General features: G+C 40.3%; 1 protein-coding gene across 1 annotated transcript in view; it reads left to right on the forward strand.

The window, feature by feature from the left end:
- LOC122810494 (neuron navigator 2-like) overlaps positions 1-27,452 on the forward strand; it is a 2,968,645-nt gene that overhangs the window by 2,522,417 nt on the left and 418,776 nt on the right. Inside the window, exons 27-28 of the mRNA XM_044082075.1 lie at positions 3,025-3,136; positions 22,058-22,200. Of these exons, the coding sequence (XP_043938010.1) occupies positions 3,025-3,136; positions 22,058-22,200 (255 nt within the window). The remainder of the gene's footprint in view (positions 1-3,024; positions 3,137-22,057; positions 22,201-27,452) is intronic.

The following is a 27,452-nucleotide window of genomic DNA, read 5'->3' on the forward strand; positions in this document are numbered from 1 at the left end:
TAATATAACACTTAAAAATAACCAGTACAAATTATACAAAGAAAGGATATTAAGAATACATAGTCATGAGTATTAATGAGAGGAAAAACTAACATTAATGTCCTACAGACATACAGAATAAGCTAGTCACTGTGCAGAAAAGATATCTGAGATAAGATCAGTACATTCAGAGGAATTACGTTACTAACATAGGTAGTTTAATTTAATTACATTACTAACATAGGTAGTTTAATTTAATTACATTACTAACATCGGTAGTTTAATTTAATTACATTACCAACATCGGTAGTTTAATTTAATTACATTGCTAACATAGGTAGTTTAATTTAATTACATTACTAACATCGGTAGTTTAATTTAATTACATTACCAACATCGGTAGTTTAATTTAATTACATTACTAACATAGGTAGTTTAATTTAATTACATTACTAACATCGGTAGTTTAATTTAATTACATTACTAACATAGGTAGTTTAATTTAATTACATTACTAACATCGGTAGTTTAATTTACTAGAGATAAATACTACTTATGGAGGGGTGAAGTAGTAAAGATTGGTATGAGGAGGCAGTACAGAGATAGCAGTAGAGAGAGCAGAGGAATTAGGGTTGCAACAGGGACATACCCAACGAGTTTTAAGATGTTTTTTGAGCCTTTGTTTAAAGAGCTGCAGGGAGGGTTGTAAAGTTTTATAAAAATATATGTTTACATATGTATAGTTCCATTTTCTTATTTCCTTTTGAGTCTTCAGCATGTAGCCATTTTATCGGGTGCACTTTTATCGACTTATGTTTCATCAGTGGTTGGGCTGTGTGTTGCAGGTTTTACCTTGGTATGAAATATCTAAAATAAACCAGATAGACCATAAAATGGTCTTAAACTCAATGCTAAGAAATACATAATTTCACCCTTTGGGATGTCAACCATCCCTGCTAATTCCCATATTGATAATATGCCCTAAGACTTGATCCAGTGGTCAGGCATCTGGGTATGCACATAGACAGTAGCCTTACCTTTGACCACCATGTGGCCATAGTGGTGAAGAAATCTTTTTATGTTGTGCAACTTATAAGTAAGGGCATTGCATCTAGGTCCAACGAGGTCATTATCCCACTGTACTCTGCCCTTATCAGACCAGTCATAGACTACAGTGCTCCCTTCGGTATGTACCTTACCAGGCCTATACAGCAACTAGAGCAACCTCAGAGATTCCTTACAAAAAGAATACAAAGCATAACGATCCTGCCTTAAGCATTGAGCCGTAAAGCTCTTTTCCTCTTCTCAGTTTCCTATAGATTGCTGAGGGGTGATCTATGCCTGTCTTAGAAGGCATCAGCAAACCTCACACTTCGAAATCTCCTGCATATTAAGTCCAGCAGTGCCAGAGGTACAAGATCTAGGGACTTGAATTCTGTCTGTGACTTAAACAGAACATGCTGGACAAACAGATGTCTGTCCCAGAGACTGCTCCTCCTGTGGAACAGGCTTCTATCCATGTAAAACTGCGTTTGTCTGTTACCCAATTTAAGTGCAACCTAGACCAATGGATGGGGAATACGAAATTACACCAGGCCTGGCACCCATGTCCCTTATGGAGAGAGGTAGCTTAAAAATGCCTGGCCCTGAGTGTGTCCTATTTAGGTACAGGCTGTCGTTATTCTTTGGGAAAACTTGGCTAGGCTTTGAAGGGCCCCCTGGGTCTTTAGCCTAGTAACAGTCTGGGAATCAGCAGATTGTTACTGCTCCGATACAAAATAAATGGGGTGTGTAGTGGTTAAGCATGTGTGCTGGGCAAAGCCGGACCTCACTGATGCTTAGGCTAACTGCCGTGTGAGTGTTTTTTAATTCTATGAATTTTCTGATAATGCCCCCGTAGAGACATTAGTAAGTGTACATTCACATTTATAGTGAATGCTGTAGACATTGTGAATTGCTTAGGATTTACAGCTGCTGACTGGGTGGTTGTGTGGTCTGTAACTCTGAGCAGCCAAGATGTTTACAGTGTGAAGGCCTACATCTACTTTTTAACAGGTACTAAGTACTTTTAGATCCATCAGAACCGCGTGTACAACTTGCCCCAGTATGTGGTTTTACATCTCTAAACCCACACTTTTTTTGTAGGCAGGCATGTTCTTCTATACATACAGTGTTTGTTGTAACATCAGAGTTTGTTTTTGTGTGAAGCTGCTATAATATTGTGCCACATGAGTGGCTGAGATATAAAAATGTCTCTTACTGGTGGAAAAGTAGAAGCATTAATGTTACTGAAGGTGAGTTAGGTCAGTATATTGAGTATTTTCATCGTCCTTTTCGAGGAATTGCTTGATCAGTTAGGATTTTTAGTAAATAAGTAACTATCTCTGTTGTCAAATATGCACGTAGAATGTCTTAATGCTTGAGACTCTCTCTCTTTCGGCTTTTCCCGGTTAAGAGTTGCCACAGTGAATCACCTTGTCTGCTCATGATTGGCAGTGGTGTTTTACGGTGTCGAGTTACCAGCCCAGCACCCAACCTTCCACGGAAGGCACACACATGCACGCACTCACGCCTAGGCCAATTTTAGCTTGTCCAATCCACTTGCAGCATGTCTTTGTGGATGTGGGAGGAAATCGGAGCACCCGGAGGAAACCCACATGACCGCAGGGACGACATGCAGACTCTGCACAGAGGACACCCCAGCCGAAGATCGAACCGGAGAGCCTCTTGCTGTGAGGTGACAATGCTAACCGCTGCACCACCATGGCCGTCTGCCTTAATGTTTGAGACTGATGCCTTTAAAAACACTGCAGTGTCTGTAGTGTGTGACTGCATACAGAGGACTGCTGAATGTATTACTTGCTGTAAAAGTGCAACAGTAGGAACTGGTAGTACAGACAGGGTGTGCCTGTTTCTGTGTACATTTAATAAAATGCACATTACACATCTTAGCAAGCATAGGTCATACTGAAAAGTTTCTTGGCTTATCAATGTTTCAGTTTAGTTTAAAGAATATGGATTACTTAACAGCCATCTTTTTTTCAGGATTCTGAACTGAATGAGCTCAGAAAGACCATTGAAATGCTGAAGAAGCAGAATTCAGTAGCCCAGACTGCTATCAATGGCGTTATCACCACACCTGAACCCACCAGCAAAGGTAAGCTGACTCAGTCTCCTTTTAGATTAGGTGATTCTGTCTTGAGTTATTTCAGTACATTCATCAGTTGCGATCAGGAAGTCTTAAGTGTGCTGGTGTAATAAGAGCAATCAATTGGGGATATGGAACTATCATTGTGTTATTTCTTTGTGAAAAAAAAACTTAGTTGGGAGATGGCATAATGATCAAGGTGCTCACCTAACAAACATAAGGTTCAGGGTTTAATTCTTAAATGGGGTAGTTGGCTAGACTTAAAATGGCTCACAAAAGCAGTAAGCCTAGTACTAACCTGTAAACCTGTGTGTGTGTGTGTATGTGTGTATGTGTGTGTGTACATCTGTATAATATATATATATATATATATATATATATATATATATATATGTATATGTGTGTATGTATATACATACACACGCACACAAACATGGTTTCACTTCTAAAGCTCAAAATTTCAAATCATCAAACCTATAATTATCGAAGACCAGAGGGTTGAAGATTTTAAATATCAAACCTAAAAAAAAAATGTACAACGTGAATACTTCTTATTTCATGTTTTTTGGAGGGGGCAGGCCTCCCTCCACACCCCCTGCTACTTAAATATGCCAGCTCCGAGATCACACTACAGTGAAGAGAATGGTAACGTTCCTGTTCAGCACTGTACGGCGATCTCCATTGACATGTTTTGATATTTCAAACTTTAGGTCTTCGATAGTCAGAGGTTCAGTAATTTGAAATTTCAAGCTTTAGAAGGGAAACCATATATAGATATATATATATATATATATATATATATATATATATATATATAGATATATACCTCATTCCCCCTAGAGTGGGACAGCTGGGCACAGGCTCTCACTCCCATCCCCCTAGTCAGCTCCTAAAGGCAGCACTCACAACTTTAGTTGAACTCATACTGCCTGTGCTATATTTAGGGCCTTATCCTGTCTGTGCCATGGAGCTGACTTAAATACATTAGAGTACTGATGCTATTACTTCCTTCTGTTCACTTATTGAACAGATAATCTCCAGCAAGGAATTATACCCCCAGGGTGCAATATATTAAGACTTGATAGCATCTCTAAGAAAGGAGGGGGGTAGCCATCTTGTATAAATCCACTCTGGAAGTATCCAAAACTAGTACCCCAAATGCCTTGTTTACTAACAATGCAGAAATACTCATCACAAAGGTCCAACTCAACAAATGCAAATCTATAAACATTGCATGTATCTATATTCCCCCATGTGACAACACAAATACCTTGAAGGGCATCCTCCAATGGCTCTCAAATAACTGCCCCCAGGAAACTATTATTCTCAGCGATGTTAATATCGACTGAAATACTTGCTCTTCAGACTTCCCCTCCACCCATATAAATTTGCATGGCTTCTCCCAGATGATATCTTCTCCAACCAGAATTAATAAGCCTAACTAAAAGGAAAGTATCCTAGACTGGATATTAATAAACAACCTACCCCAGATATGTTAAACAGGCACCCTACCTGAAGACTTTAGTGATCACTTCCTGACCTATATAATCAGAAAAAGAATTTTCATTCCTCAACAATCTTCCTTTAAAACCATTAGAAGTTTTAAGAACTTTATTCAGACTGAATTTCAGAATGAACTTATCACGTGTGACTGGTCCATCCTATGGCTACTTCTGCTAGATGAAGCGGTCTCATACTTTAACTCTACATTTCTTGCTGTCCTGGATAACCATGCTCCCCCACGCACTATCGGTACCAATAACAAAGTAGCACCATGGCTGTCCAATGATACAAGACAAAAAAATTATTAGCAGAAACAAAGCGTGGACCTTCTGGAGAACCACTAAATCCCCAAAAGGCCACCTTATATATAAACAGCTGAAAAATGATACAAAGAAGTCTGTTATGCCAGACAAAAAGAATTACTACTGTAATCTGCAACAAAAGCACCAAAATCAACCACAAAAATTCTGGTCAGGCATAAACAAACTTCTCCACCCAGGCCACACTAGCCAGTAAGCTGTGTCCCTATACCCCAAGTACCACCAACCCCACACCTGATAATAAGATCCCCTTTAAGCTTGATCCTGTACCAACATCTTTTATTAATCCCTACTTAAACTGAAACCCACCACCCTTTCAGCAGACCTACTACCTGCAGAATATCTCCAAAAAGCTGCTAATGAAATAGCATACCCCATATCAATTTTAATCAATAGAACTATCCACGAAGCCTATATCCCCCACATCTGGAAAATCTCCCACATTGTTCCTCTTCATAAAGGGGGAGATTCCACTGAACTTTCAAATTATAGGCCTATAGCCATTCTGTCTCCCTTGGCTAAAATAATGGAAAAATGTATCCACAAGCAATGTCTTGCCTGTCTGAATCAAAACACTCTCCTAGCCCCTCTTCCAAGCACAGATTTAGACCTTGTCATAGTACAACCTCAGCCCTTCTCTCCTTCTCCCACACAATAAATCAAAACCGTAATGACAACAAGCTCTCCTCAGCCGTCTTCCTTGACCTATCCAAGGCATTTGATCTGGTAAATCACCAGCTACTCTTAAACACATTAAAATCACTCTCCATAGATAACCTAGCAATTACCTGGTTTCCTTCCTACCTAAGTGACAGACAACAATCTGTACTATGGAAGAATAACCTATCGTCCCTTTTACCAGTCACCCTTGGAGACCCACAGGGATCTATATTAGGTCCTTCCTATTCTCCACATTCATTAATAACCTGTACAAAGTCATCCCTGATGCAACTTGTATTCAGTATGCAGATGACTCAACCCTAATCTGCTCTGCCCCCCCCACAGATTTACAATCCTTGTCCCAAATCACTTTCAGCAAAGTAGAGAACTGGCTCACTGGTCGCCAACTACTATTAAACCCAAATAAAACCAAACTATTACTCTTCTCCCCCACTCACAAGGTCCCCTCACCACCCCTCACCACCTCTCACCGTAATATCTAACAATGACACCATAACTTCCCCAGACCCTAGTACTAAACTACTGGGAGTGATCATCGGCAACAACCTCAAGTTTGATGCTCACAGAGACAAAACTATTAAAACAGTTAATAAAAATTAGGCTCTTTATACAGGATTAAACCATTCCTAACCCCATCTGCTAGAACTGTTATTGCCTGTACACATCTGCTATCGACCCTTCTTTATGCCTCATCCATCTTCGTAAACCTAAGCAAATCAAACCTTAATAAATTTACTAGGTGCTACAATAACACTGCCAGATTTGCCACAGGATCAGCTTATAGAGCCCATCACTGCCTTAACCTTCTGGCTTGAACTACCCTATCAACTGCAATATAACCAACTAATACTTGTTCATAAAATCCTCTACCAACCAGACAGTACACCCATACTGAAAAATATTATTACCCCCCACAGTAACCTAAAATCCTTTCGCTCTTCCAAAAAATTTGCTAGTGCAAACTGTTAAAACCAACAATTCAGCCCATGAGTCACTATTCTCCAACTCTGCTGGTAAAAACTGGAACCTACTTTCTGCTGAACTCACCACTGACCCCTCCTTATCCCAATTCAAAAAATCCCTTAGGAAATACCTAAAAATGCAGTGGCTTTGTCCGTGTACAAACCCTGACTAACCCCCACTCAAACATATTTCATAAATGAGAACCTCATTACAAGAATAAAACTCTGAGTGTTTAAAATTCTGTGTAGCACCCACCTACTTGAAAGATTTAAAGTTAACACTACACCATGTACAATAACCACCTTAATATAGGAGTTTTCCTTTTTCAGATGAAATCTTTAACTATTTCTTTCTCAGCTACTTGCTTCCAACCTTTGCTGTGTGTATGTGAGAAAAACATGTACCTGTGTGTACATATCGTTAAACAAGTCTCAGTTTTGTGATAACTCACTGTAATAATTTCACTGTATTTACACTTGTTTTTGTACATTTGGAGTTTTTCTCCCCGGGCCTCCACTGAAAATGGACCTGTATCCAGTCGGACTTTCCTGGTTAACAAATGTAAAATAAATAAATAGTGATAGATCATGTACATAGTGGTAAGTAATATATGTAGTGATAGATGATGTACGTCATGATAGAGTGTATAGGTAGTGGTAGGTAATATCTGTAGTATTGATGAATCCTGTATATAGTGATGGATCATGTACGTATACTTAGCTTTAGATGGACTACGTAGTGTTAGATGGTGTATGTAATGATGGCTACATAATATATACACTTATGGCTGAGTGATAAATACAGTGATGTATCACATACTACCCTTTTCATTGTCATGTTGTAACTCGATCCCAAAAGGAGCTCCGACAACTAAAGACTGTATAAAGTCCGACATTTGCAAACTCCTGAACCAAGACATGCACTACGGTGCTTTTGTTCTTATTCCTAGGTCAGAATATGCTTTAACAATTTTAATAAAAAAACTCTGCCCAAAATGCAACCATTATGCAAAAAAATATCATATTCTAAGATATATTCATTTCTGCCATTTTCATGAATTCTGAGAACAGTTATTGATAAAGTTAAGTGGCTAACAGTAATATTAAGGTCTACCTTTCTCCTGGGCTTATTAATTTACAAGCTTCTAAATTAATTTTCCTAATCCCCCAAAGGTAGAAACTGCTGTCCCACTCTCTTCTAGTTACTGTAAGAAAAGCCTGGAAGCCTTACAACTTACTAAACCCCATCATCTAGCTATCAGCAAGAAAGACTTTTCAAAAATAACCCCACCACCAGTAGGAGGCCACTACCTGGTGATATTAGAGAAATACTGTTACCTAGTTTTGCAAATAACCTAGACTTTACTTTCAGAAACAAAATATACATGATTGATAGTGACTAACATTCATTTATTCCAATGATTTTGTTTCTCAATAGAAAATAAACTATCAAGGTTAAACAGTACAGCATCATTAATACAATTGTTAAAAAACAAAGAGAGGATGATACCTTGCAAAATAGGTATTAAAATAACTAAGTTAGTCATTAATAGATAAACAACCTAAATGCAAAAGCATAGATCCATTTGAGGTAGGTACCTTGCTGAGTAGCTATAAGCATTTCTAACTACTCTGCGATTGAGGAAATGTGAGAGGTGAGGGAGAGGTACTGCAGGATGAGAGGGTAATAGTTTCAGGGTGGATTTATGCAATGGCAGGACCATTTACTAATGAGGTATTTATGAGTGGCATATTTGAACTGCTTGCTTTGGTAGAGAGATTTAATCTCAAGGGGTAGTAGGTTCCAAATTTTGGCAGGGTGGTAGTTATAGAGTAGACAACCCATTTTAGTTCTGGGTTTGTAAATCTGTAGGAGTCCTTGATCAAAGCTGCGAGGTGACCTGGTGGGGTATTTAGATATAATAGTGGAGAGGCTAGGGCAAAAGAAGGGCAAGTACATGATGGAGTGGATAATATAGCAATAACCCACGCCTGGGTGTGGGTAATGCTAGCCAATTTCCCTTGTGTTGGTGAGGTAAACACCTTAGCCATTATGCCAACTCCTAATGTTGTTCTTATTATAAATCCGTATGCTATTGTTAGAGTTTTTTTGTTATCATTTTGTTCTTAGTGTAGACAGGTTTATTACTCGCGTATCTACCGCTTGTTATGTTTTCCTTAGCGTACATTATTGTTAGTAAAGCACTGTGGTATGTCATTGCGTGATGGCCTTGGGTCATGATTAAAAATGGTCTTTTAACCATTTCTCTTATGTAGTTAAACTTAAATAAAAGTGCCTTGTTTGTATCACGAGTTTCCTTAGGAAAGATAATCTCAGTACAGTGATACTTTGTCATGGTTATGTCAGTGGAATTGTTAAGGAGCAGTCCACGTGGCAGTGGTGTAAAAGCCTACTTTATAGTGAGAAGCACATCCTGTGTAAATTGCACCTTAGTGAACCTGCTTGCAGGTTCATGGATCTTTCAGCTGAGTAAGGTGGGCTTCGGGTTGCAGCAGACCAGAAAGGAAAACACTTCTAGTCAAATAATGTAAGGTACTTTTAGTGTGTGTGTGTGTGTGTTAGAGCTTCTGGTCTACAATGCTTTCATTCACTCTTAGCCTGTGTTTAATAAATAATTCTGAATCCATAAAGCACTTACTCTGATTGGCATAAGCCTTTCAGCTTTTTTAAAGTGTATTTCATTTACTGTAGTTGCTCCAGGCATTTAAATCAGATGGTGCATAGGTTTATTAGTTAAATAAATAAGGAAGGAATGGGTATGTATATTAAGCAAGCAGAACTGATTTCCATAGCATCTGATTATGTTAAGCTTCTTGGCATTACTTGGTCAGCCGGAAGGCAGTTCTTGCCACACCTGCTAAAGAGTACATCTCAGAGTAGATCAGTAACAAAACTCTGGGTCTTTTCATTGAAGTCGCTAAGTTTCACCTCTCGTGTTGTATTTCTCCTCAGAGGAGCAGCATTAGGAAGCAGCTAATTGAATTTGTATAAACTAAGCCTTAGAAATGCAGCATGCTGTGCATGTGTGTGGGTGCACACGTGTATGTTTGGGGGTAATCTCCATTCATTTATGAGGCAATAAAACTGATGGCATTAATAGAAGTGAACATTCTACAGTAAGAGAGGTTGATGTGCTTGCTTTGAACATCCACAGATCTCCAAATCAGGAAACCCAGGACTCTTAACTGCCCTGCATGTCAGGTTACCATACTGCTTTCCAGGAAAGGACAGAACATCTGAGCTGCATAGTGACACACGTGATGGTTGTACCACATGTGTGTGATGAGATGTACAGTGACTGTCATAGTCCCATGTCTGCTTCTATGGGTCTCCCTTCAGTATCTGTGGATGCAATATCTCTTAGAAGAACTTGATGTCCTTTTTGACCATCACTGTTTCATCAAATAAAGCATGTCTGCTACAGGCCAAGTCTTAACTTCCAGCCTGGCTTTCTGAGCTGAGACCACTTCACTGTTGGGTCAGGTTGATACAGACTGATGCATCATTTCCTTAAATGTCTGTGTGTTCCTGGTATGAAGGGGAGCATTTGTCCACACCATCTTTTTTTGTCATGTCATATGTTCACATTGAATATGAGCATTCAGCTTGGAATTGGTTTAGGCCTTCATATGTGTCGCACTGACCATGTAAGTACTCTGCTGGTGGAAATATGATTTTTATTTTCTTCAGTTGTATTGTAGTGTTTGGAAAATGGGTATTGGTCAGGAAACTGGCATACAATGTACTATATGGTACGCCCCTTCTAGAAAAACTAATAGGCATGCATGTAAGAGACAAAATGTAAAGGGAGAGAGCTCTCAAACTGTAGAAGGAAACGCACAAGTCCTTGCTCCATCTGGCTTCTGATGAACTTTATTATTAAAGTAAACCACAGTGGTCATTGTCATAGCTGCTTTGTGGCCTATAGTGTTTTTTTTTTATTTTAGGGCTAAAAGTTATTGTTTACTGAAAACATACAAGCTGTTATTTTATTTCTGAGAGGGGTATATAGAGATGAAAAGAGCATATGACAGTCGGTTTAAGTGGGAGCACAGACTCTAACATGCACTTTAGCATGGGTAACCTTCATTATGAATGCATCCACCAATTTGAGACAGCTGCTTCTGTCCTGAAGGGGATGCAGTTTAAAAATCTGTTTACTTTTTTATTCAAATGTTTTATTGAAGCAAAAAAATCTTCAAGTGTGACATGAGTTTAAAAGCAGATAAGAAGAAACAATTACAGAAGAGGACAGCCTGCCAAACAGTTGTGTGCATATGAGATAAAAGTTGGAAATACACATTCAAAAGAACTGCCATGTATGTGGGAGTAGTGACTTTAATCATAATGCCTACTCTCTCAGTATTACCATAGAATGCAAATGGTCTTACAAGTGTGGACAAAAAACAGAGAGTTTTGAATTAAGTATAGGTTGAAAATAATAATATTACAGCAGACATATTTCTGTAGAAATGAGCACATGGATTTGAAAAAGAGAAAATCTCACAGTGAACAGTCAGCACAATGTCATAGGCAAAGGAAGAGTAATAAAACTGATTGCTGGGGGGCAAAAGAGGAAAAAAGATAGTAATAGTTGATTTGTGATAGTAAGGGGGTATTGGCAGGGAAGGAGGATTACATTGGCATGTATTTCTATTCTAACACTACTGTTGTGGAGTTTGAGACTTCTGTGATGGAAAAAAAAGCTTTCAACAGGGAACTATTATGGGTGGCGACTGGAATCTGCTTTGCAATAGTGAGGATGTATCAGGGGACCTACAAGAGAAAATATAACAAAAGAGGGTAGATTTTGAAGAAATGTATGAGAATGTTTACTGTGGAAGTTGTGCATTCTATAACATTAATTCAGCCAGAATTTACTTATTGTTCCCCAAGGTACAGTAACTGGGCTAGACTGGATGCAAGTTATATTTCACAGAAACGTGCATTTAATTGAAAGATCTGAGATGCACAATATTTCAGATCTTGCACCAGTAAAATCTAAGATAAAGATGCACAGAATGAAGTAAAATGAGACAGTGGTGCTTTCCTTACATGTCTGTTAAAAAGGGATACATTTAGGGAATGTGTAATAGAAATGATTCAAGATTTATTAGGAAAGAGAGGAATTTCTAGAGAAGGGATAGCTAGTGAGTGGGATAAAATGAAACTGAAGTTAAAAATATGGCTGAAGTAAGAGAGAAATAGATATGGTTAAGAAGTACCCAGAATTACTGTGTCTATATTAGAACGTTGAATTTTCAAAATTTCGAGTGTTCTAATATCAACCTGTTTTCAGCGAACGCTGAAAATATCGAAGAAACAGAAAACCGAATTCGGTTGTCCGTTTCTGTTGCTTCGGTATTTTCAGCGCTGTGGTGGAAAGTTACGGGTCGGGTTCAGGTAAGTGTGCGATTGTGTGGACGTGAGGGTTAGGGCGGGTTAGGTGAGTTAGGGTTAGGGCGCGGGTCAGGTAAGTGTGCGATTGTGTGGACGTGAGGGTTAGGGCATGGGTGAGGTGACTGTGCGATAGTGACGGACGTTAGGGTTTGGGTTAAGGTAAGTGGATAGTTAGTGGTGTATGTATAGTTTAGTGTAGGGTTAGGTGTAAGAGTTTAGGTGTATGTGTGTGGATTGCTGTTTGTTTGGTGTGCTTGTGTTGTGTATGTGTTTTGGAACAGTGAATTTTTTCCCTAGGAGAAAATTTGCTGTTCTGTATGTTCGATGTTTTAAATTTTCGATTAATAGGGTTCGATATTAGAGCAATCGAAATTTTGAAAATTCAATGTTCTAATATAGACTCGAATTATTTAGAGGAAATGACAAAGATTAAGTAAAGTATTGCAGAATAGGGGGATTGTCACAAAACAAGAAGAGGCACAATTGCGAGTGCTAAAAAGAAAAATGTGCCTGGATAATGTACATGAGTTTAGAATGATTGAGGTTAAGCAACTATTTATTCTGATAACAGTTGCACAGCACAAAGTCTTTTAGCAAAATTACTTTATCCACAGAAAGCAGAAAGGATTATTGCTAAGCTTAGGAAGCCTATGGGAAGAATAACCAAAGATCCTTTAGAGATATTAGATTTATTTTGAACATTTTTGACAATTTGTATAAAATGGAGGAATGTAGAAACCAAGGTTAGAGTAAAGTATGACTCAACAATTAATAGCTAAACTACTGCAGTGTCAAAGATTACACTAATTTTAAATTTTGCAAGTTTTATTTTATTGTACTTTTGGAGTTTTTCTCCTTGGTCCTCCACTAAAAAGGGATTCCACACCTAGTTGTACTTCCCTGGTCATTAAATGAAAATTAATAACAATGAGAGAAAGAAACATGATATATAATCAGTCAGCAGGGAAGTCTTCAGAAACAGATGGTATTTCTGTGGAAATTTGGAAGTTAGGAGAAAAGAAAATGATAAAGGTCCAGGTTTTAGTTAACAATGTTTTTAAAAGAGGTGAGAGAGGAGCAGCATCGTGGAAGAAAGCTGTGGCAACTGGTTTCTCAAAGAGGACAGAGACCCTTCAGATCTATCTGTATGTAGACTCATTTTGATTTTAAACCCTGATTATAAACAGTTTCCAACTGTACTGGATAAGAGAGAGTGATAGAAATAGTGGCCCCGTGGCACAGAGGGATGGATAAAGCCCTTATAGTTCCCCAGATCACCTGTGTTTGATCAGTTGCATGGGAACTGGAGGGGCTATGAGGGTCATGGGCGTGCACAGCTGATGTCTGCTTTCCCTTCCTGAGGGGTGTGGCAGCTTAGGCTCCGTGCACTTAGCAGCATTAAGAACCTAGTGAACTCCACTCTGCGTACCTTGTGAGCTGCTTAGTCCTGGGGTTGTACTTACCTGGACATATGCATGCACCTCTCGAAGGCAGCAGTTGCAGAGCTGTCAAGGCTGCCATGGTGTTGTCAGTTAGGGCCCGCTCCTCAGCAGCAGTGTGATATCCTCACTATTCTTGGAAGTAGGGTGGATTGTGGCCGGGGAAGGATAAAGTGACTCCAGTGAGGAGAGGAGCTGGTGGCGGCTGAAGGTCAAGTTGGGGATGAAAAAAATGAGCAGTATTACCCGACAGCCTTTCATCACATGTTGGTATGAAGTACTGTTTAGGGCTTTTCTACACAAGAGTTATTAAAGTACAGAGATACTTTTGGCACAAGTAAAACCCACTAAAACTAATGCTGCTTTCCAAGATAAGAAAGTACATTTGTGTGAATATGCTAATGATAACCTTAGATGTTCAAATGCATCATTGCTGCAGTACCATTCATAATGATAGGAACTTAAAGTAGGCAGATGCCTGCCTACTCAGCCAGACCTCCAGAGCCTCAGATACAAGTTCTGTACCAAGGACATCTGCAGAATGCACTGCATAGGAGGGGCACCTGCATTTGCTGTCCCTGGTTGCTACTATCACCTTCCCCTGTGTTGGATTTCAACCCCTATGGAGCTGCTGTGAAGCACAGTTGACTTGCATTTTTGCTTCTTTTGTTAAGTGTTCAGAGTGCATAATATATAAATAGATAACAGGTGTGAAGTAGGACATTATAGAGAAATCACGACGGTAAAGTTGTTAAGATAAGGATGTGTCACGGTATGTCATCAGAAGGCTTAGCCAGCTGGTTTCAGGTAGCACTGAGAGCATGCAAAGGAATATATAATGGGCACCAAAGGTTTATATAGTAATATGATGATGATGATGATGACAGCAAACAATGCCAAAAATAAACAGAATAACCACTGCACATGAACGTGCTGAAAATGCAGGAGGACCCTCACGGTCATCCAATCTGGACATCATGTGTTGAGCAGCACTCCCTTGATATTATATGGGTCTTGGTTTGTTTTTTAGGTTGACCCATTAGCTGGACTCCACCTAAAAAAGGCACAATGGGGTAGCAAGGCTTTTATCCAACATGCAGAACCCTTGGAATGAGAGGTGCAAACTGTCCTTGGTGAAGTAAGTAGAGCCATGCTGCAACTCATCCCAAATTCACTCATATTGGATCCCCCCCATCAAATGACACCATTTAATTGGCCATTTGTGGAAACCAGCCATCTTGTCTTTGTATTTCTGCATCATTCTTGTAGAAGGAAGGACTTGGCTCAACATCAAGGTCTTTCCAGCATTCGTGATGTGCATGGAGAGCTTAGAAATGCCTGTCTGCATATCCCTCAGGGTTTGCATGCCAAGTCTTTTACACACACATGGGCCACCACCATGTAGCAGTCCTATTTGTTCAGCTCTAAGGATTTGTATGGCTCTTAATGTACGATATCATGGCATCTGAAAGGATAAGTTACTTTCACCGTTTTTTTGTCCAGGCTTATGCAGGTGGAGGCAATGTGCCTGACTGGTGTTAGTTGTCATCAGTAGAGGTTTATAGTTTTATAGGTTTATTGATGTTCTTCATGTTTCACTGTTGCAGTCATTACAATTGGGTTATCCTGCTGGCAGGCTACAGTCGGCCTGAATTCCAAAGTCTAGGTCCGGCGTCGGTTGCTGTCGCCTCTTCCCTGACGTCAGTGCGCCAGTGGTATAAAAGATGCAGCCGACGCCATTTTCCTCAGTCTTTCTTGCTGCGCGGTGCCCGAAGCAAAAGCAGTTCGCAAGTGCCAGTCTGCCGACTCCTGAGATTTTCGTGTTCGAATTTCAGATCTGAAGTCTTCACTAAAAGCGAAGTACCCCATTTGGGAAACTTTTTTCTTGCTCCAGGCCGATGTCAGAAAAAGTTAATAATTGGATTTCTTGTGGGAAGCAAATACCTTATAAGGACTTTCATTTTTACTGTATTCCTTGCCTAGGCCCTGACCACGACATTGCTAGTTGTCGGTTTTGTGCTAGATTTAACCAACGCACTATTAAGCGTACAATTTTGCATTTCACTGGCAGAAGGTTTAACTATACAATGTCGTCGGATAGCCATCCGACTACCGGAACTCACAAGAAACACAAAGAAAAGGACAGGCATCCGAGATCCAAAACCGACAACGAGGCTTCTGCTAGGTCTGTCACCAGTTCTCAGTGAGGCGCTTTCGCAGCCCCTGATGCCCGCTACCTCAGAGCCACAGGCCGGTTCCGACTCCCACGTGGAGCCGACTAGGCCGCTGGAAACTCAAGGTATTGGACTCTCGGAAACTATTCCCTCAGATGGGTCCGGAGCTGCTGAGCAGGCATCAGCTTCAGAGGGTGTTTTCAGGCCTACACAGTTATATGTGAAACCTACTTCAGCTTCAAAGGCAAAGACTAAAGCAGCTCTAAAGACAAAGAAACAAGTACAGCATTCTCCTGGACAGGCCACCATGCCTAAACAACAGATGCTCAAAATGGCCGAAGACCTAATTAATTTGATCAGGGGTTCCCATCCCCCTCCTAAGAGGCCCAGGCAAGAGATAGAATACGAATCTTCAGACCAGGTTTCCATTTCCTCTGATTACTCCTCTGAACAGGAATATTCTAATCCTCCCTATGAGGATTCTGATGCTGAAGAATCTATCCCTTCAGCCTCTCCTCCTGAGAATTATTCTTTTGGGGAAACACTGCATACTATGAGGGAGAACTTCCACTGGGAGAGCCAAGATTACTCAGAATCCAAGAAAAGGCTCAGAGACTTCCTTTTATTGCCACAGCAAAGGCCCTTTCCTATCCCACCTGTTTTAGACATTGTAAATGATGTATTTTCAGAGTCCAGTCTGCCTCCAGACTCTTTATCACCAGCCCCTGTTAAGCCAGACAGATACTACAGGGTTCCTGACTCTAATACATTTCTGTACAAAAACCCTGCTGCTGACCCAGAAACCATCTCTCAGGGTCCCAAAGGGGTCAAGGCTTCCACTGCAAAAAACCCTATCCCCTCTGATAGAGATTTTAGGGCCCTGGACAGATTGGGTAAAAAGATTTATACTTCTGCTACCTTGGCTGTAAGAGCTTTAAATTGCCAATTTCATATGCTTAAATATCAGCAATATATTATGTCACTGCTTAAACAGAAAATGTTGACAAATTCAGAATGTGCTGAAAACAAAGAAATGCAGGATGTATTGCATGCAGCTGAACAAGTGGGGAAACATACTTTGCAATGTGGTTTTGATTCTCTGGAGGCCTCTTGCAGGGCCACTGTTACAGGCTCTGTCATTAGGAGGCATGCTTGGTTAAAAGAACAGAATCTGCCTGATCATGTTAAAGCAGAACTATTAGATGCTCCATTATATGATACTTTGTTTGGTTTTAAAGCAGAAGAGGTGTTGAAGAAAATGGAGGACAAAGCTAAATCTATGCAAACAATCAAGGATTTCTTGCAGGTACGTCCTCCCAGATTTAGTAGAAACTGGCCTACAAAGAATTGGTCCTTTCCAGTGTCAGACAGGCCACAAAGGGGCAGATACAGACACCCTAGAGGCAGATCCCAGCCCCAAGGTTCGTACAGGTGTAAACAATGGGGTGCTTCTACCTACAAAACTGGAGAAGACAAATCACAGCCATACAGGGAACAGTCCCAATGACTTCCCACTGCCTGCACCAAGCACTTATCTTCGGGCAGCACCTTTAGGGGGAAAACTAGCACTTTTTTCTCAAAATTGGCACATAATAACCCAGGACAAATGGGTCTTAAACATAGTGTCACAAGGGTACAAGTTTCACTTCCATACCCTGCCAAGGGCAAACGGTTGGCCAGACGTGCCAAAACATCAGTGGGCAGAGGCACAAAAACAAGTCTCATCCCTCATGGACATGAGGGCCATTCAACAAGTACCAGAGCAAGAGCAGGGACAAGGATTCTACTTCAGACTGTTCTTGGTACCCAGAAAGGACAAAGCCTGGAGACCAATACTGGACCGATGTATTCTAAACACATACCTGGATATTCCAAAATTCAAAATGTTGACTCTACAGCAGCTTCTTCCCATGTTGGGCAAGAAGGCTTGGCTTGTGACTTTAGATTTAAAAGAGGCATACCTGCATGTCCCAATCAGATAAACATGCAGAATATACCTCAGATTCAAAGCTGGCTCAATGCACTACCAATTCTCTGCACTGCCATTTGGCTTATCTACTGCGCCCAGGGTCTTCACAAAGTGCCTGGCACCAGTAATTGCATACTGCAGACAAAGAGGAATACAAATATATCCTTACTTGGGACGACTGCCTCATTCAAGCAGAGAACAAGGACATTCTACTACAGCATCTGGCGTTTGTAAAGAGATTACTACCATGCCTAGGGTACACAGTCAACGAACAAAAATCAAAACTAGTACCCTCTCAAGAGATAATATTCCTGGGTGCAAGCTTAAGTACAACTGCCGTGATGGCTTATCTCATGCCAGACAAACAAAGGCAACTGACTACCTATTTCAAACTGTTGGCAACAAAGGCCCAGTTATCTGCAAGAAAAATTCTGCAGGCTTTGGGCTTCATGGCATCCTGCATTCTACTAATTTCATATGCAAGATTGCATATGAGGAAACTTCAATGGTACCTAAAAAGTGTTTGGACTCAACATTGCCACAGCCTGGAAACAACAGTTACTCATACCCTGCCTGCAACAGGAGTTTCGATGGTGGGCGAAGGCCTGTCACCAGAACAACGGGCAGCCATTCACTATACCCCCAGCCACACAGACATTAACAACGGATGCTTTGGATTATGCCTGGGGAGCCCCCATGGCAGGAATATGTATTCAAGGCACATGGTCCGCAAACCAAATGCATCTACATATCAAACAAAAAGAGATGCTAGCTGTTCAAAATGGAAAGTGGATGCCCTGTCTTTCTGCTGGAAAAACATAACAGTATATGCCTTTCCTCCCCAAGGTACTCCTAAAGGTCAGACAGGAGAAGCCAAAAATGATGCTGATTGCCCCAGACTGGCCACGCCAGTACTAGTATCTAATCCTAAGGAACTTGTCTCAATGCCCAGCCTGGACCTTACCTCAAGTGCCTCATCTACTGTCCCAGCAGAACAATCAGATCCTGCACAGCCAACCCAAGACCTTAAATCTGGCAGCATGGCGGATAATGTAGTCCTACAAAACACGCCTCTCACTAAAGTGGTGATGGATGTCATTTTGGAAGCCAGGAGGCCTAGTACTAGAAAATCCTATGCTGGAAAATGTAAGAAATTCTGTGCTTGGAACCAGGCACAAGGAATTGACACAGATGTTCCAAATATTCCTCAGATTTTGCAATACTTGACTGAGATGCTGGACAAAGGCCTATCCTTTTCATCTATAAAAATTCATGCCTCTGCCATTTCGGCTCATTACAGTACAGAGCCACCAATCTTTTCTCATCCTTTATTAAGGCAGTACCTCAGAGGTGCAAAAAATTTAAGGCCTCCGAGGAGATCACCAATACTGCATGGGACCTCAATTATGTCTTGGAAAAACTCACCCTGCCTCCTTTTGAGCCAGCCACTACAACTGATATAAAGTTTTTATCTTGGAAAACAGCTCTGCTCCTTGCAATAACTTCTGCAAGACGAGTCTCAGAGCTACAGGCACTCATGGCTGTGGAACCTTTTATCATTTTTTATCCAGACAGGGTTTCTCTGAGGACAAACCCGACATTTATGCCTAAGGTAGTGTCCAGTGTGGCTCTTAACCAAACTATTCATCTGCCTACCTTTTATTCAAACCCACAGAGTAAGGGGGAGAGAATTCTGCATTCCTTGGACATACACAGACAGCTACACTTCTATTTGAGCAGAACCAAAGCTTTCTGAAAGACAGAGCAACTACTAGTGGCATATGCTGCAGGATCACAAGGAAAGGCTATCTCAAAGCAGACTATTTCAAAGTGGATAGGCCACTGTGTTCGTTTCTGCTATTCACAACATGGCAAGCCAGTGCCTAAGGGCATTAGGCCACATTCAACCGGAGCAGCAGCCTTCCTCAGGGGAGTACCAACCAATGACATTTTAGAGGCTGCTACTTGGAGTTCAATGCACACCTTCACAAAGCACTATCATTTACCACTCTACTCTAAATCCAAGGCAGGCTTTGCCACTGCAGTTCTGCAGGGCCTTATAGCCTTCGTTAAAGCTATTTAGCTCCAGCCTCCCATCCTTGGCTTTGGGATTCAATCCAATGGTAATGACTGCAACAGTGAAACACGAAGAACATAGTACAGTTGTGTACACTTACCATAAATGTAGATGTTGGAGTGTATTCACTGTTGCAGTCCAGGTTACCCACCCACCATCCCCCATTTCTTTGCTGGAACTTCTGTGTACTTCTCTATTCTATACAACCTATGTGGTGTATTTGCTTGTAGATGAAGGCAAAATATTTACTTTGGTGCATGCATGTTTTATTAACATATTTTTAGCCTACCCTTTTGGGGGCACCTGACATCTGGGGCAAGAAAAACTGAGGAAAATGGTGTCGGCTGCATCTTTTAATACCCCTGGTGCACTGACGTCAGGGAAGAGGCGACAGCAACCGATGCCGGACCTAGACTTTGGATTGTCAGGATTGATTTAATGTTGCACCTTAAACAAAATTAGTTAAAACACACAAATTAACAATTTCCAACATAATGTGTAATTAGGAATTAACCAGTGACAGTATTGTTTTATTTTCACTATGTTACATATGTTAACTGAACAAGTAACCCCACACCGTGTACTGCAGCCTACTTTATGGAACAGGTATATATCCTAGGTAATTTTATTCCATGTTGGTGTCTTCTTGAAATTCAGTTTTCATTACAGAATCCTATGCAGACCACTTTTTAATATGAAGTTCTCTTTCTGATCTCATAATGTTTGCAATTCCATATTTTTAATCTCTGTAATCATCCTTTTCACTTTTCGTATTGGTGATTTGTCTTCGGTTTTCCATTTTTAGTTTTCTTAGTATTGTCACTAAAGAGAGCAACATTGTCATCTATTTAGTATGTTATTTTGCACACCAAAACAAAACCTGTGTATACAGAGAGTAAATTATCTTCCAGGTATAAGACTTAGCATATTATTCATGTCATTTTTGTACAGAAGCAACTCCGCACATTCCCAGAATATATGCTCCCCAGAACGTCTTTCTGAACCCTCACATTTCCAATACATACCTCTTGCCTGCGAGAACATTTTTTTTCAAATCCTGTGGAAACATTTCCATGCAAAAATTCAAAATGTTTTCATTTTAGTTGCATATCTAGGATTAAGACATATTTCCCTCCACGGATCATCTGTAATATCTTTATTTAATCGTTCATGCCATCTGTTTTTACCTGTGTACTGTATTGCCTTTTCAGATTTATTATTGCCTTATATGTTCTACGTATTACTGTTTTCTGGTCACTCATTTCTGCTGTCAGTTATAAAATCTACTGTTTGTGATTTAACAAACCTTTGCACACTTTCCTTGAACTCTAACATTTAACCTATATGTTCAGGTTGATCAGAGTTTAGTAACCCAAAATGTTGTCTAGTTTAACCCCATTTTATTACTTCATCCCCTTTTATCGGGTCTGTATTACAACAGTGAAGAGGCGTTTAAGCGAATGCCTCTTCGCCGACACATAAAGAGCGAACGCTCAAAACAGCGATTTCTTTCCCTGGGAAAGAAATTGCTTGGCCTTCCCCGTGTGTTTGCCCCTTTCCTCACTGTAGTGCGATCTCGGAGTTGGTATATGTAGTTAGGGGGGTATAGGCAGCACAGTCCCCAACACTGTAATGTTTGAAAGTGTGTGTGTTTGTGTGTTAGTGCTACTGATTTCTGATTTCTTTCCCAAGGAAAGAAATCGGTGTTCTGAGTGTTCGCACTTTAGTGCGTTCGCTCTTTGTGTCGTCGAAGAGGCGATCACTTAAATGCCTCTTTGCTGTTTTAATATAGACCCACCCCATTTATCATCTGCTCTGAAAATCTAGTTCTTTAATCTTTTTCTTCTGTGTCTTTCTTATTACTGTGTATATAGTACCATCTGTTAATGGTAGTCCATTTTTCCAAGGTCTATCTTCATTTAACGTATGGACTTAATATTTTTATGTATACAAGACTATACATAATGTATTTTATATTTCTTTTCCCAAGTCTGCCCCATATGCTTAAGTGTGATCCTGTTGTATCGTCTGAAAAATTTAACTTTATATGATACAATTGAGAAATGCATAGAATCTTCATACTGTTTACTGTTGGTAAATGCTAGAGACATATATGAATAAAATTTGTGAATAGGAGGGACCTGATATTCATTTAGACAAAGCATTAAACAAGGCTTGTGGGGTTTTTAAGGACTAATTTCATTTTTTTTCATTTTTCCAGTACATTTAATAACATGTTTACAGGTTTTACTGTATTACAAGTATTGAGTATTGCTGTTTGCAGGATGTATATTTTACTTATTTACTTATTTCCAGTTTGATTTTGTTCGGCACCTCAGACTAAATCAGATTTTTAATTCTGTCTTAAAACATTTTCCTGTAGGGAGTAGACCTACTCAACCTGGTGACCTGCAAATCCATAGACAGCATTCATCTGACAGCATGTCGAGTGTTAACAGCGCTACGAGCCATTCGAGCATCGGCAGCAACATGGAGAGTGATGCAAAGAAGAAAAAAAAGAATTGGGTAACATTACTTCTTAATGCCTTCCTTTGGCAAAATAAATGTGAACAAGTACCCAGCCTTAGCAGAGGCATAGTTTTATTTAATTATAGCAAAATACATTTTACTTAAATCATAAGGTTATGGGGGTATATATTTTGAAGGCATATTTGTCTTTATTCATTAATTTAAGTTTGTTTACCATGGTGGGGCAGTGATCAAAACTGACCAGTTTCAAGCACAGTCTAGGGTACAGTGGTGGGGCAGTGATCAAAACTGACCACTTTCAAGCACAGTCTAGGGTACAGTGGTGGGGCAGTGATCAGAACTGACCAGTTTCAAGCACAGTCTAGGGTGCAGTGGTGGGGCAGTGATCAGAACTGACCAGTTTGCAGCACAGTCTAGGGTACAGTGGTGGGGCAGTGATCAGAACTGACCAGTTTGTAGCACAGTCTAGGGTACAGTGGTGGGGCAGTGATCAGAACTGACCAGTGTCAAGCACAGTCTAGGGTACAGTGGTGGGGCAGTAATCAGAACTGACCAGTTTGCAGCACAGTCTAGGGTACAGTAATACAAGATGTGCATGAGTAACGTTTGAATACAGCATTTGCAGAGCAGTAGATGGTCTCATTTGTTATAGTGAGAAGATGTGTACCATAAAAGAGAGGTAAAGGGGTGATATATACATTCAGATATATACACACAAATGCATATATGTGTTCATTCGGAGTATATCTGGTCAGCAGTTTAGAGGCATGATTTTAGATAATGATGAACAGTTGGCAGAGTGTATTGCTGGTGTAACTGCTGAGCTGAAAGCTTCCCTTTGTCATTCATTCAGGAGATCAGAACTGTTGAGCTAGCTGAGTACATTATATAGTTGTTTACAACTAGTAACGCTGTCATTTCAGCATGCTTTATCTGCTTTATAATTTTCTAGAACATTCCATGAAAGAGACTTATAAATTATATATACTCTACTTATAGCAAATTAGTGAGATTGCAGAAATCCATGAGTTGTCATTGTAAGACTAACTAATGTGAGATGTTTAATAGATGTGTAGAGGGTTATCATAGACCTGTGTGTGTACATTGTAATATGATGTGTAGAGGGTTATCATAGACCTGTGTGTGTACATTGTATGATCATGTGTAATGATGTGTAGAGGGTTATCATATGCCAGCTTGTGTACATTGTATGATGATGTGTAGAGGGTTACTGTAGACCTGTGTGTTTACATTGTATGATGATATGCAATGATGTGCAGAGGGTCACTATAGACCTGTGTGTGTACATTGTATGATGATGTTTAATGACGTATAAGAGGGTTATCATACGCCAGAGTGTGTACATTGTATGAGAATGTGTCGAGGGGTATAATAGACCTGAGTATGTACATTGTATGATGATGTGTAGACTGTTACCGTAGACCTGTGTGTGTACATTGTATGATAATATGTAATCATGTGTAGAGGGTTATCATATGCCTGAGTGTGTACATTGTAATATGATGTGTAGAGGGTTATCATAGACCTGTGTGTGTACGTTGTATGATGTGTAATGATGTGTAGAGGGTTATCATACACCCGAGTATGTACACTGTATGATGATGTGTCAAGGGGTATCATAGACCTGAGTGTGTCCATTGTAATATGATGTGTAGAGGGTTACCATAGACCTGTGTGTGTACATTGTATGATGATGTGTAATGATGTGTAGAAGATTATCATACGCCCGAGTGTGCACATTGTAATATGATGTGTAGAGGGTTACCATAGACCTGTGTGTGTACATTGTATGATGATGTGTAATGATGTGTAGAAGATTATCATACGCCCGAGTGTGCACATTGTAATATGATGTGTAGAGGGTTACCATAGACCTGTGTGTGTACATTGTATGATGATGTGTAATGATGTGTAGAAGATTATCATACGCCCGAGTGTGCACATTGTAATATGATGTGTAGAGGGTTATCATAGACCTGTGTGTGTACACTGTATGATGATGTATAATGATGTGTATAGGATTATCATAGGCCTGAGTGTGTACATTGTATGAATGTGTGTAGGGGGGTTGCCATTGACCTGTGTTTGTACATTGTATAATGATATGTAATAATGTGTAGAGGGTTATCATAAACCTGTGTGTATACATTGTATGATGATGTGTAGAGGGTTAATATACCCGAGTATGTACATTGTATGATGTGTAGAGGGTTACCTTAGATCTGTGTGTGTGTACATTGTATGATGATAAGTAATAATGTGTAGAGGGTTATCATGCGCCCGAGTGTGTACACTGTATGATGATGTGTCGAGAGGTATCATAGACCTGAGTGTGTACATTGTAATATGATGTGTAGAAGGTTGCCATAGACATGTGTGTATACATTGTATGATATGTAATAATGTGTAGAGGGTTATCATACACCCGAGTGTGTACATTGTATGATGATGTGTAGAGGGTTATCATATGCCTAAGTGTGTACATTGTATGATGATGTGTAGAGGGTTATCATATGCCTGAGTGTGTACATTGTATGATGTGTCGAGGGGTATCACAGACCTGAGTGTGTACATTGTATGATGATGTGTCGAGGGTTGTCCTACACCCGAGTGTCTACATTGTAGTCTACATTGTAATATGATGTGTAGAGGGTTCTGATAGCACTGAGAGTGACATTGTGTGATGATAAAATGTAATGTTGGTACTTCTCCTGAAGCCTTGGCACATTTAGTGATGACTATGACTAGTGCTTAGTGGACAGAACTGGTTTGATGGCAAGTGGAAACTGTCTGGAATTTACACATTCTTACTGACCTCCAACAGAAGTACAAGGTTTGGCATTTTATGTTCTACCACTTGCTACTCAAGTCTGAGCATAAATTTTGTCATGAGTAACCTAAATAAACCTGACTGATTTCTAGTTTAGATCTAGGCTGACCTGTGACATCCAGTCCTGCGTATAATAATGTACTCCTTGTACAGCAAAGGTTTTCATTATTTATGAAGAATGCTCTTACATCTTTTATTTGATGCAATCCTTTTTGGAACTGTTTTTTTTTTATAATTTTACTTAAAAATGTACTTTTCTTTTCAGGAAATTTGCATCATCATAAGCCAAGCATTTCTTTCAGTGAATTTTAATACTTAACTTGTATTTCTGACTTATAAATACTGTACACCTATAACTGTCGGAGCTGATTTCAGGGATCCTTCGAGTGGGTTGACTTTTTTCACTTTCTGGGAACCATCTTTCTGGTTAGTTCCTTTCATATTCTCAAGCATCCACAGGCAGGAAGTGGATGTGTGCAGCGGTGCATTCTTGTGTCAACATGAAGTACTACTTCAGGCCCCAGGAACTCCATTTCTTTCTTACTGCTTCTCCTTTTTGGAATTCATCCTAACATCCAAAATTGGAAAATTAAGACATTCATTGTATGAGTAGTCTGGTCCTTGTAGTAAAATGAAAGACCACAATGTTTTTTTTTATAGACTCTGGAGCATAGCATTGGAGGGTCCAGTGAGTACCACTGCTTCAGTAGCATCCTGAAAGTGCTGCTGTAAGTTAAGATGCCTACCTAAATGTTTGAAGGTTTGTAGCAGTGGAGAAAACCCAGTGCAGGGAATGGGTAGAGGGATGTTTCAGTGAGGCCAAGAAGACACCAGAGAGGATTAGTACAGGGGACCTAGGACAGCTCACGACCAAGGTTTCCACCTTCTGTGAAGTCCACCATATCAGCCTATGTCCTTGATATGCAGTGATCACCCCCTCTGGCAGAAGATCAACATCCTACTCAGTGCCAGCAATAGCAGCCACAATCAGAGTTAAATCTTCAGCACCTGATCTTTGGAGTGTGATGTAGGAGAAGGTACCACTTACTCTGTTATGTTTGACTATTAGATCTTCAGCAGCTGATATTTGGAGTGTGATGTAGGAGAAGGTACCACTTACTCTGTTATGTTTGACTATTAGATCTTCAGCAGCTGATATTTGGAGTGTGATGTAGGAGAAGGTACCACTTACTCTGTTATGTTTGACTCTGTGGCACATCATCCAGTCCCTAAAGCCTGTCTTTGAGTTTGGACTAGGGTCAGAAGAAAGTGTTCAACTACCTTTGCCTCCCCTGAGCTGACTTTTACTTCTGTCATTCTTAATACTTTACTAGACTTGTGAAATCTCTCTTAAATCTGTGGAGACATGGTGAGAGAGAAAATGTTTACTCCACCAGTAACACGATACCCATGCTAGGCTCACTGTAGGCCTTGCACTTCCAAACACCGTCTCGCTGTACTGAGACTTGTCTGTCCCATTGCGTCACATTTTAGATGGCAGAAAGAAACTTTTAAGCCTGTTGACTTTGCCCTTTAAATGCATGTAGCCTGTTGACTTTGCCCTTTAAATGCATGTAGCAGTGTATTGCCCCCCCAATCTCTGCATTCCCCTCACCTTTTCTCCACCTGTCTTAGTTCCATTCTGAATGCCTTTGTGGATTCCATCTTGATTAACCATTCTTGACAGTGTGTTTGAAAAGTCTGCGACTCTTTCTGTAAACAAATTATTTTCAGATCTCTAGGGAGTAGTTAGCGGCTACAGTCTGATGCCTTACTCCCGCCCCCTCTTCCCTTCCTTTATAATTATGACCCCCTTCACATCTAACAGACATGGGCGTGTTTTATCCATAGCGGTTTTCCACATCTCATTTGCTCTGTTATTAAGATCTCCAGTTCTCCAAGTGTCTGGACATATGTCCCCTTTCCTGTATTTTTTCTGTGTCCTGCCAGCAGTCTGATGTCCCTTTCAACATATAGCCTCCAGAAGTGCATGTAGTCTTCATGATGTGGACTGTCCACGGTGCAGTAGTATACACCCCAGCATTCTCTTTGACGTTACTACTACCCTGTCACTTTGCTCATGATGTCCCAGTCCTCTTGTGACCAGAATACCAACGGGCTGCTCTCCCCTCAGCAGATACTTCAGGCTCTTGTGGCTTGTGTGCTACTTTGCATTTCTCTGCACTGGTCCTCACTGGCTGCCCTTCTGCTCACCTGGTCAGTATTTCCACATTCCTCCATTGATTCTTTCGCTGCACTTCTGCTGTGCATTTGTCTTTGTGTCAACAGTGAAGAGGTTGGACCTGTCCTGTGTTCCCTCAGATGTCTGAAACAGACATGTTAAAGAATACAGGATCAGCATTACCCCCGCAGTACTGCACCAGACATTACCCCCACTGTATTGCACCAGTTGCTTTCCTTATTCCTGGCACTTTCC

This window comes from Protopterus annectens, chromosome 9.part0 (assembly GCF_019279795.1).
Source record: "Protopterus annectens isolate FY-2018-M chromosome 9.part0, PAN1.0, whole genome shotgun sequence".
Lineage (NCBI taxonomy): Eukaryota > Metazoa > Chordata > Ceratodontiformes > Protopteridae > Protopterus > Protopterus annectens.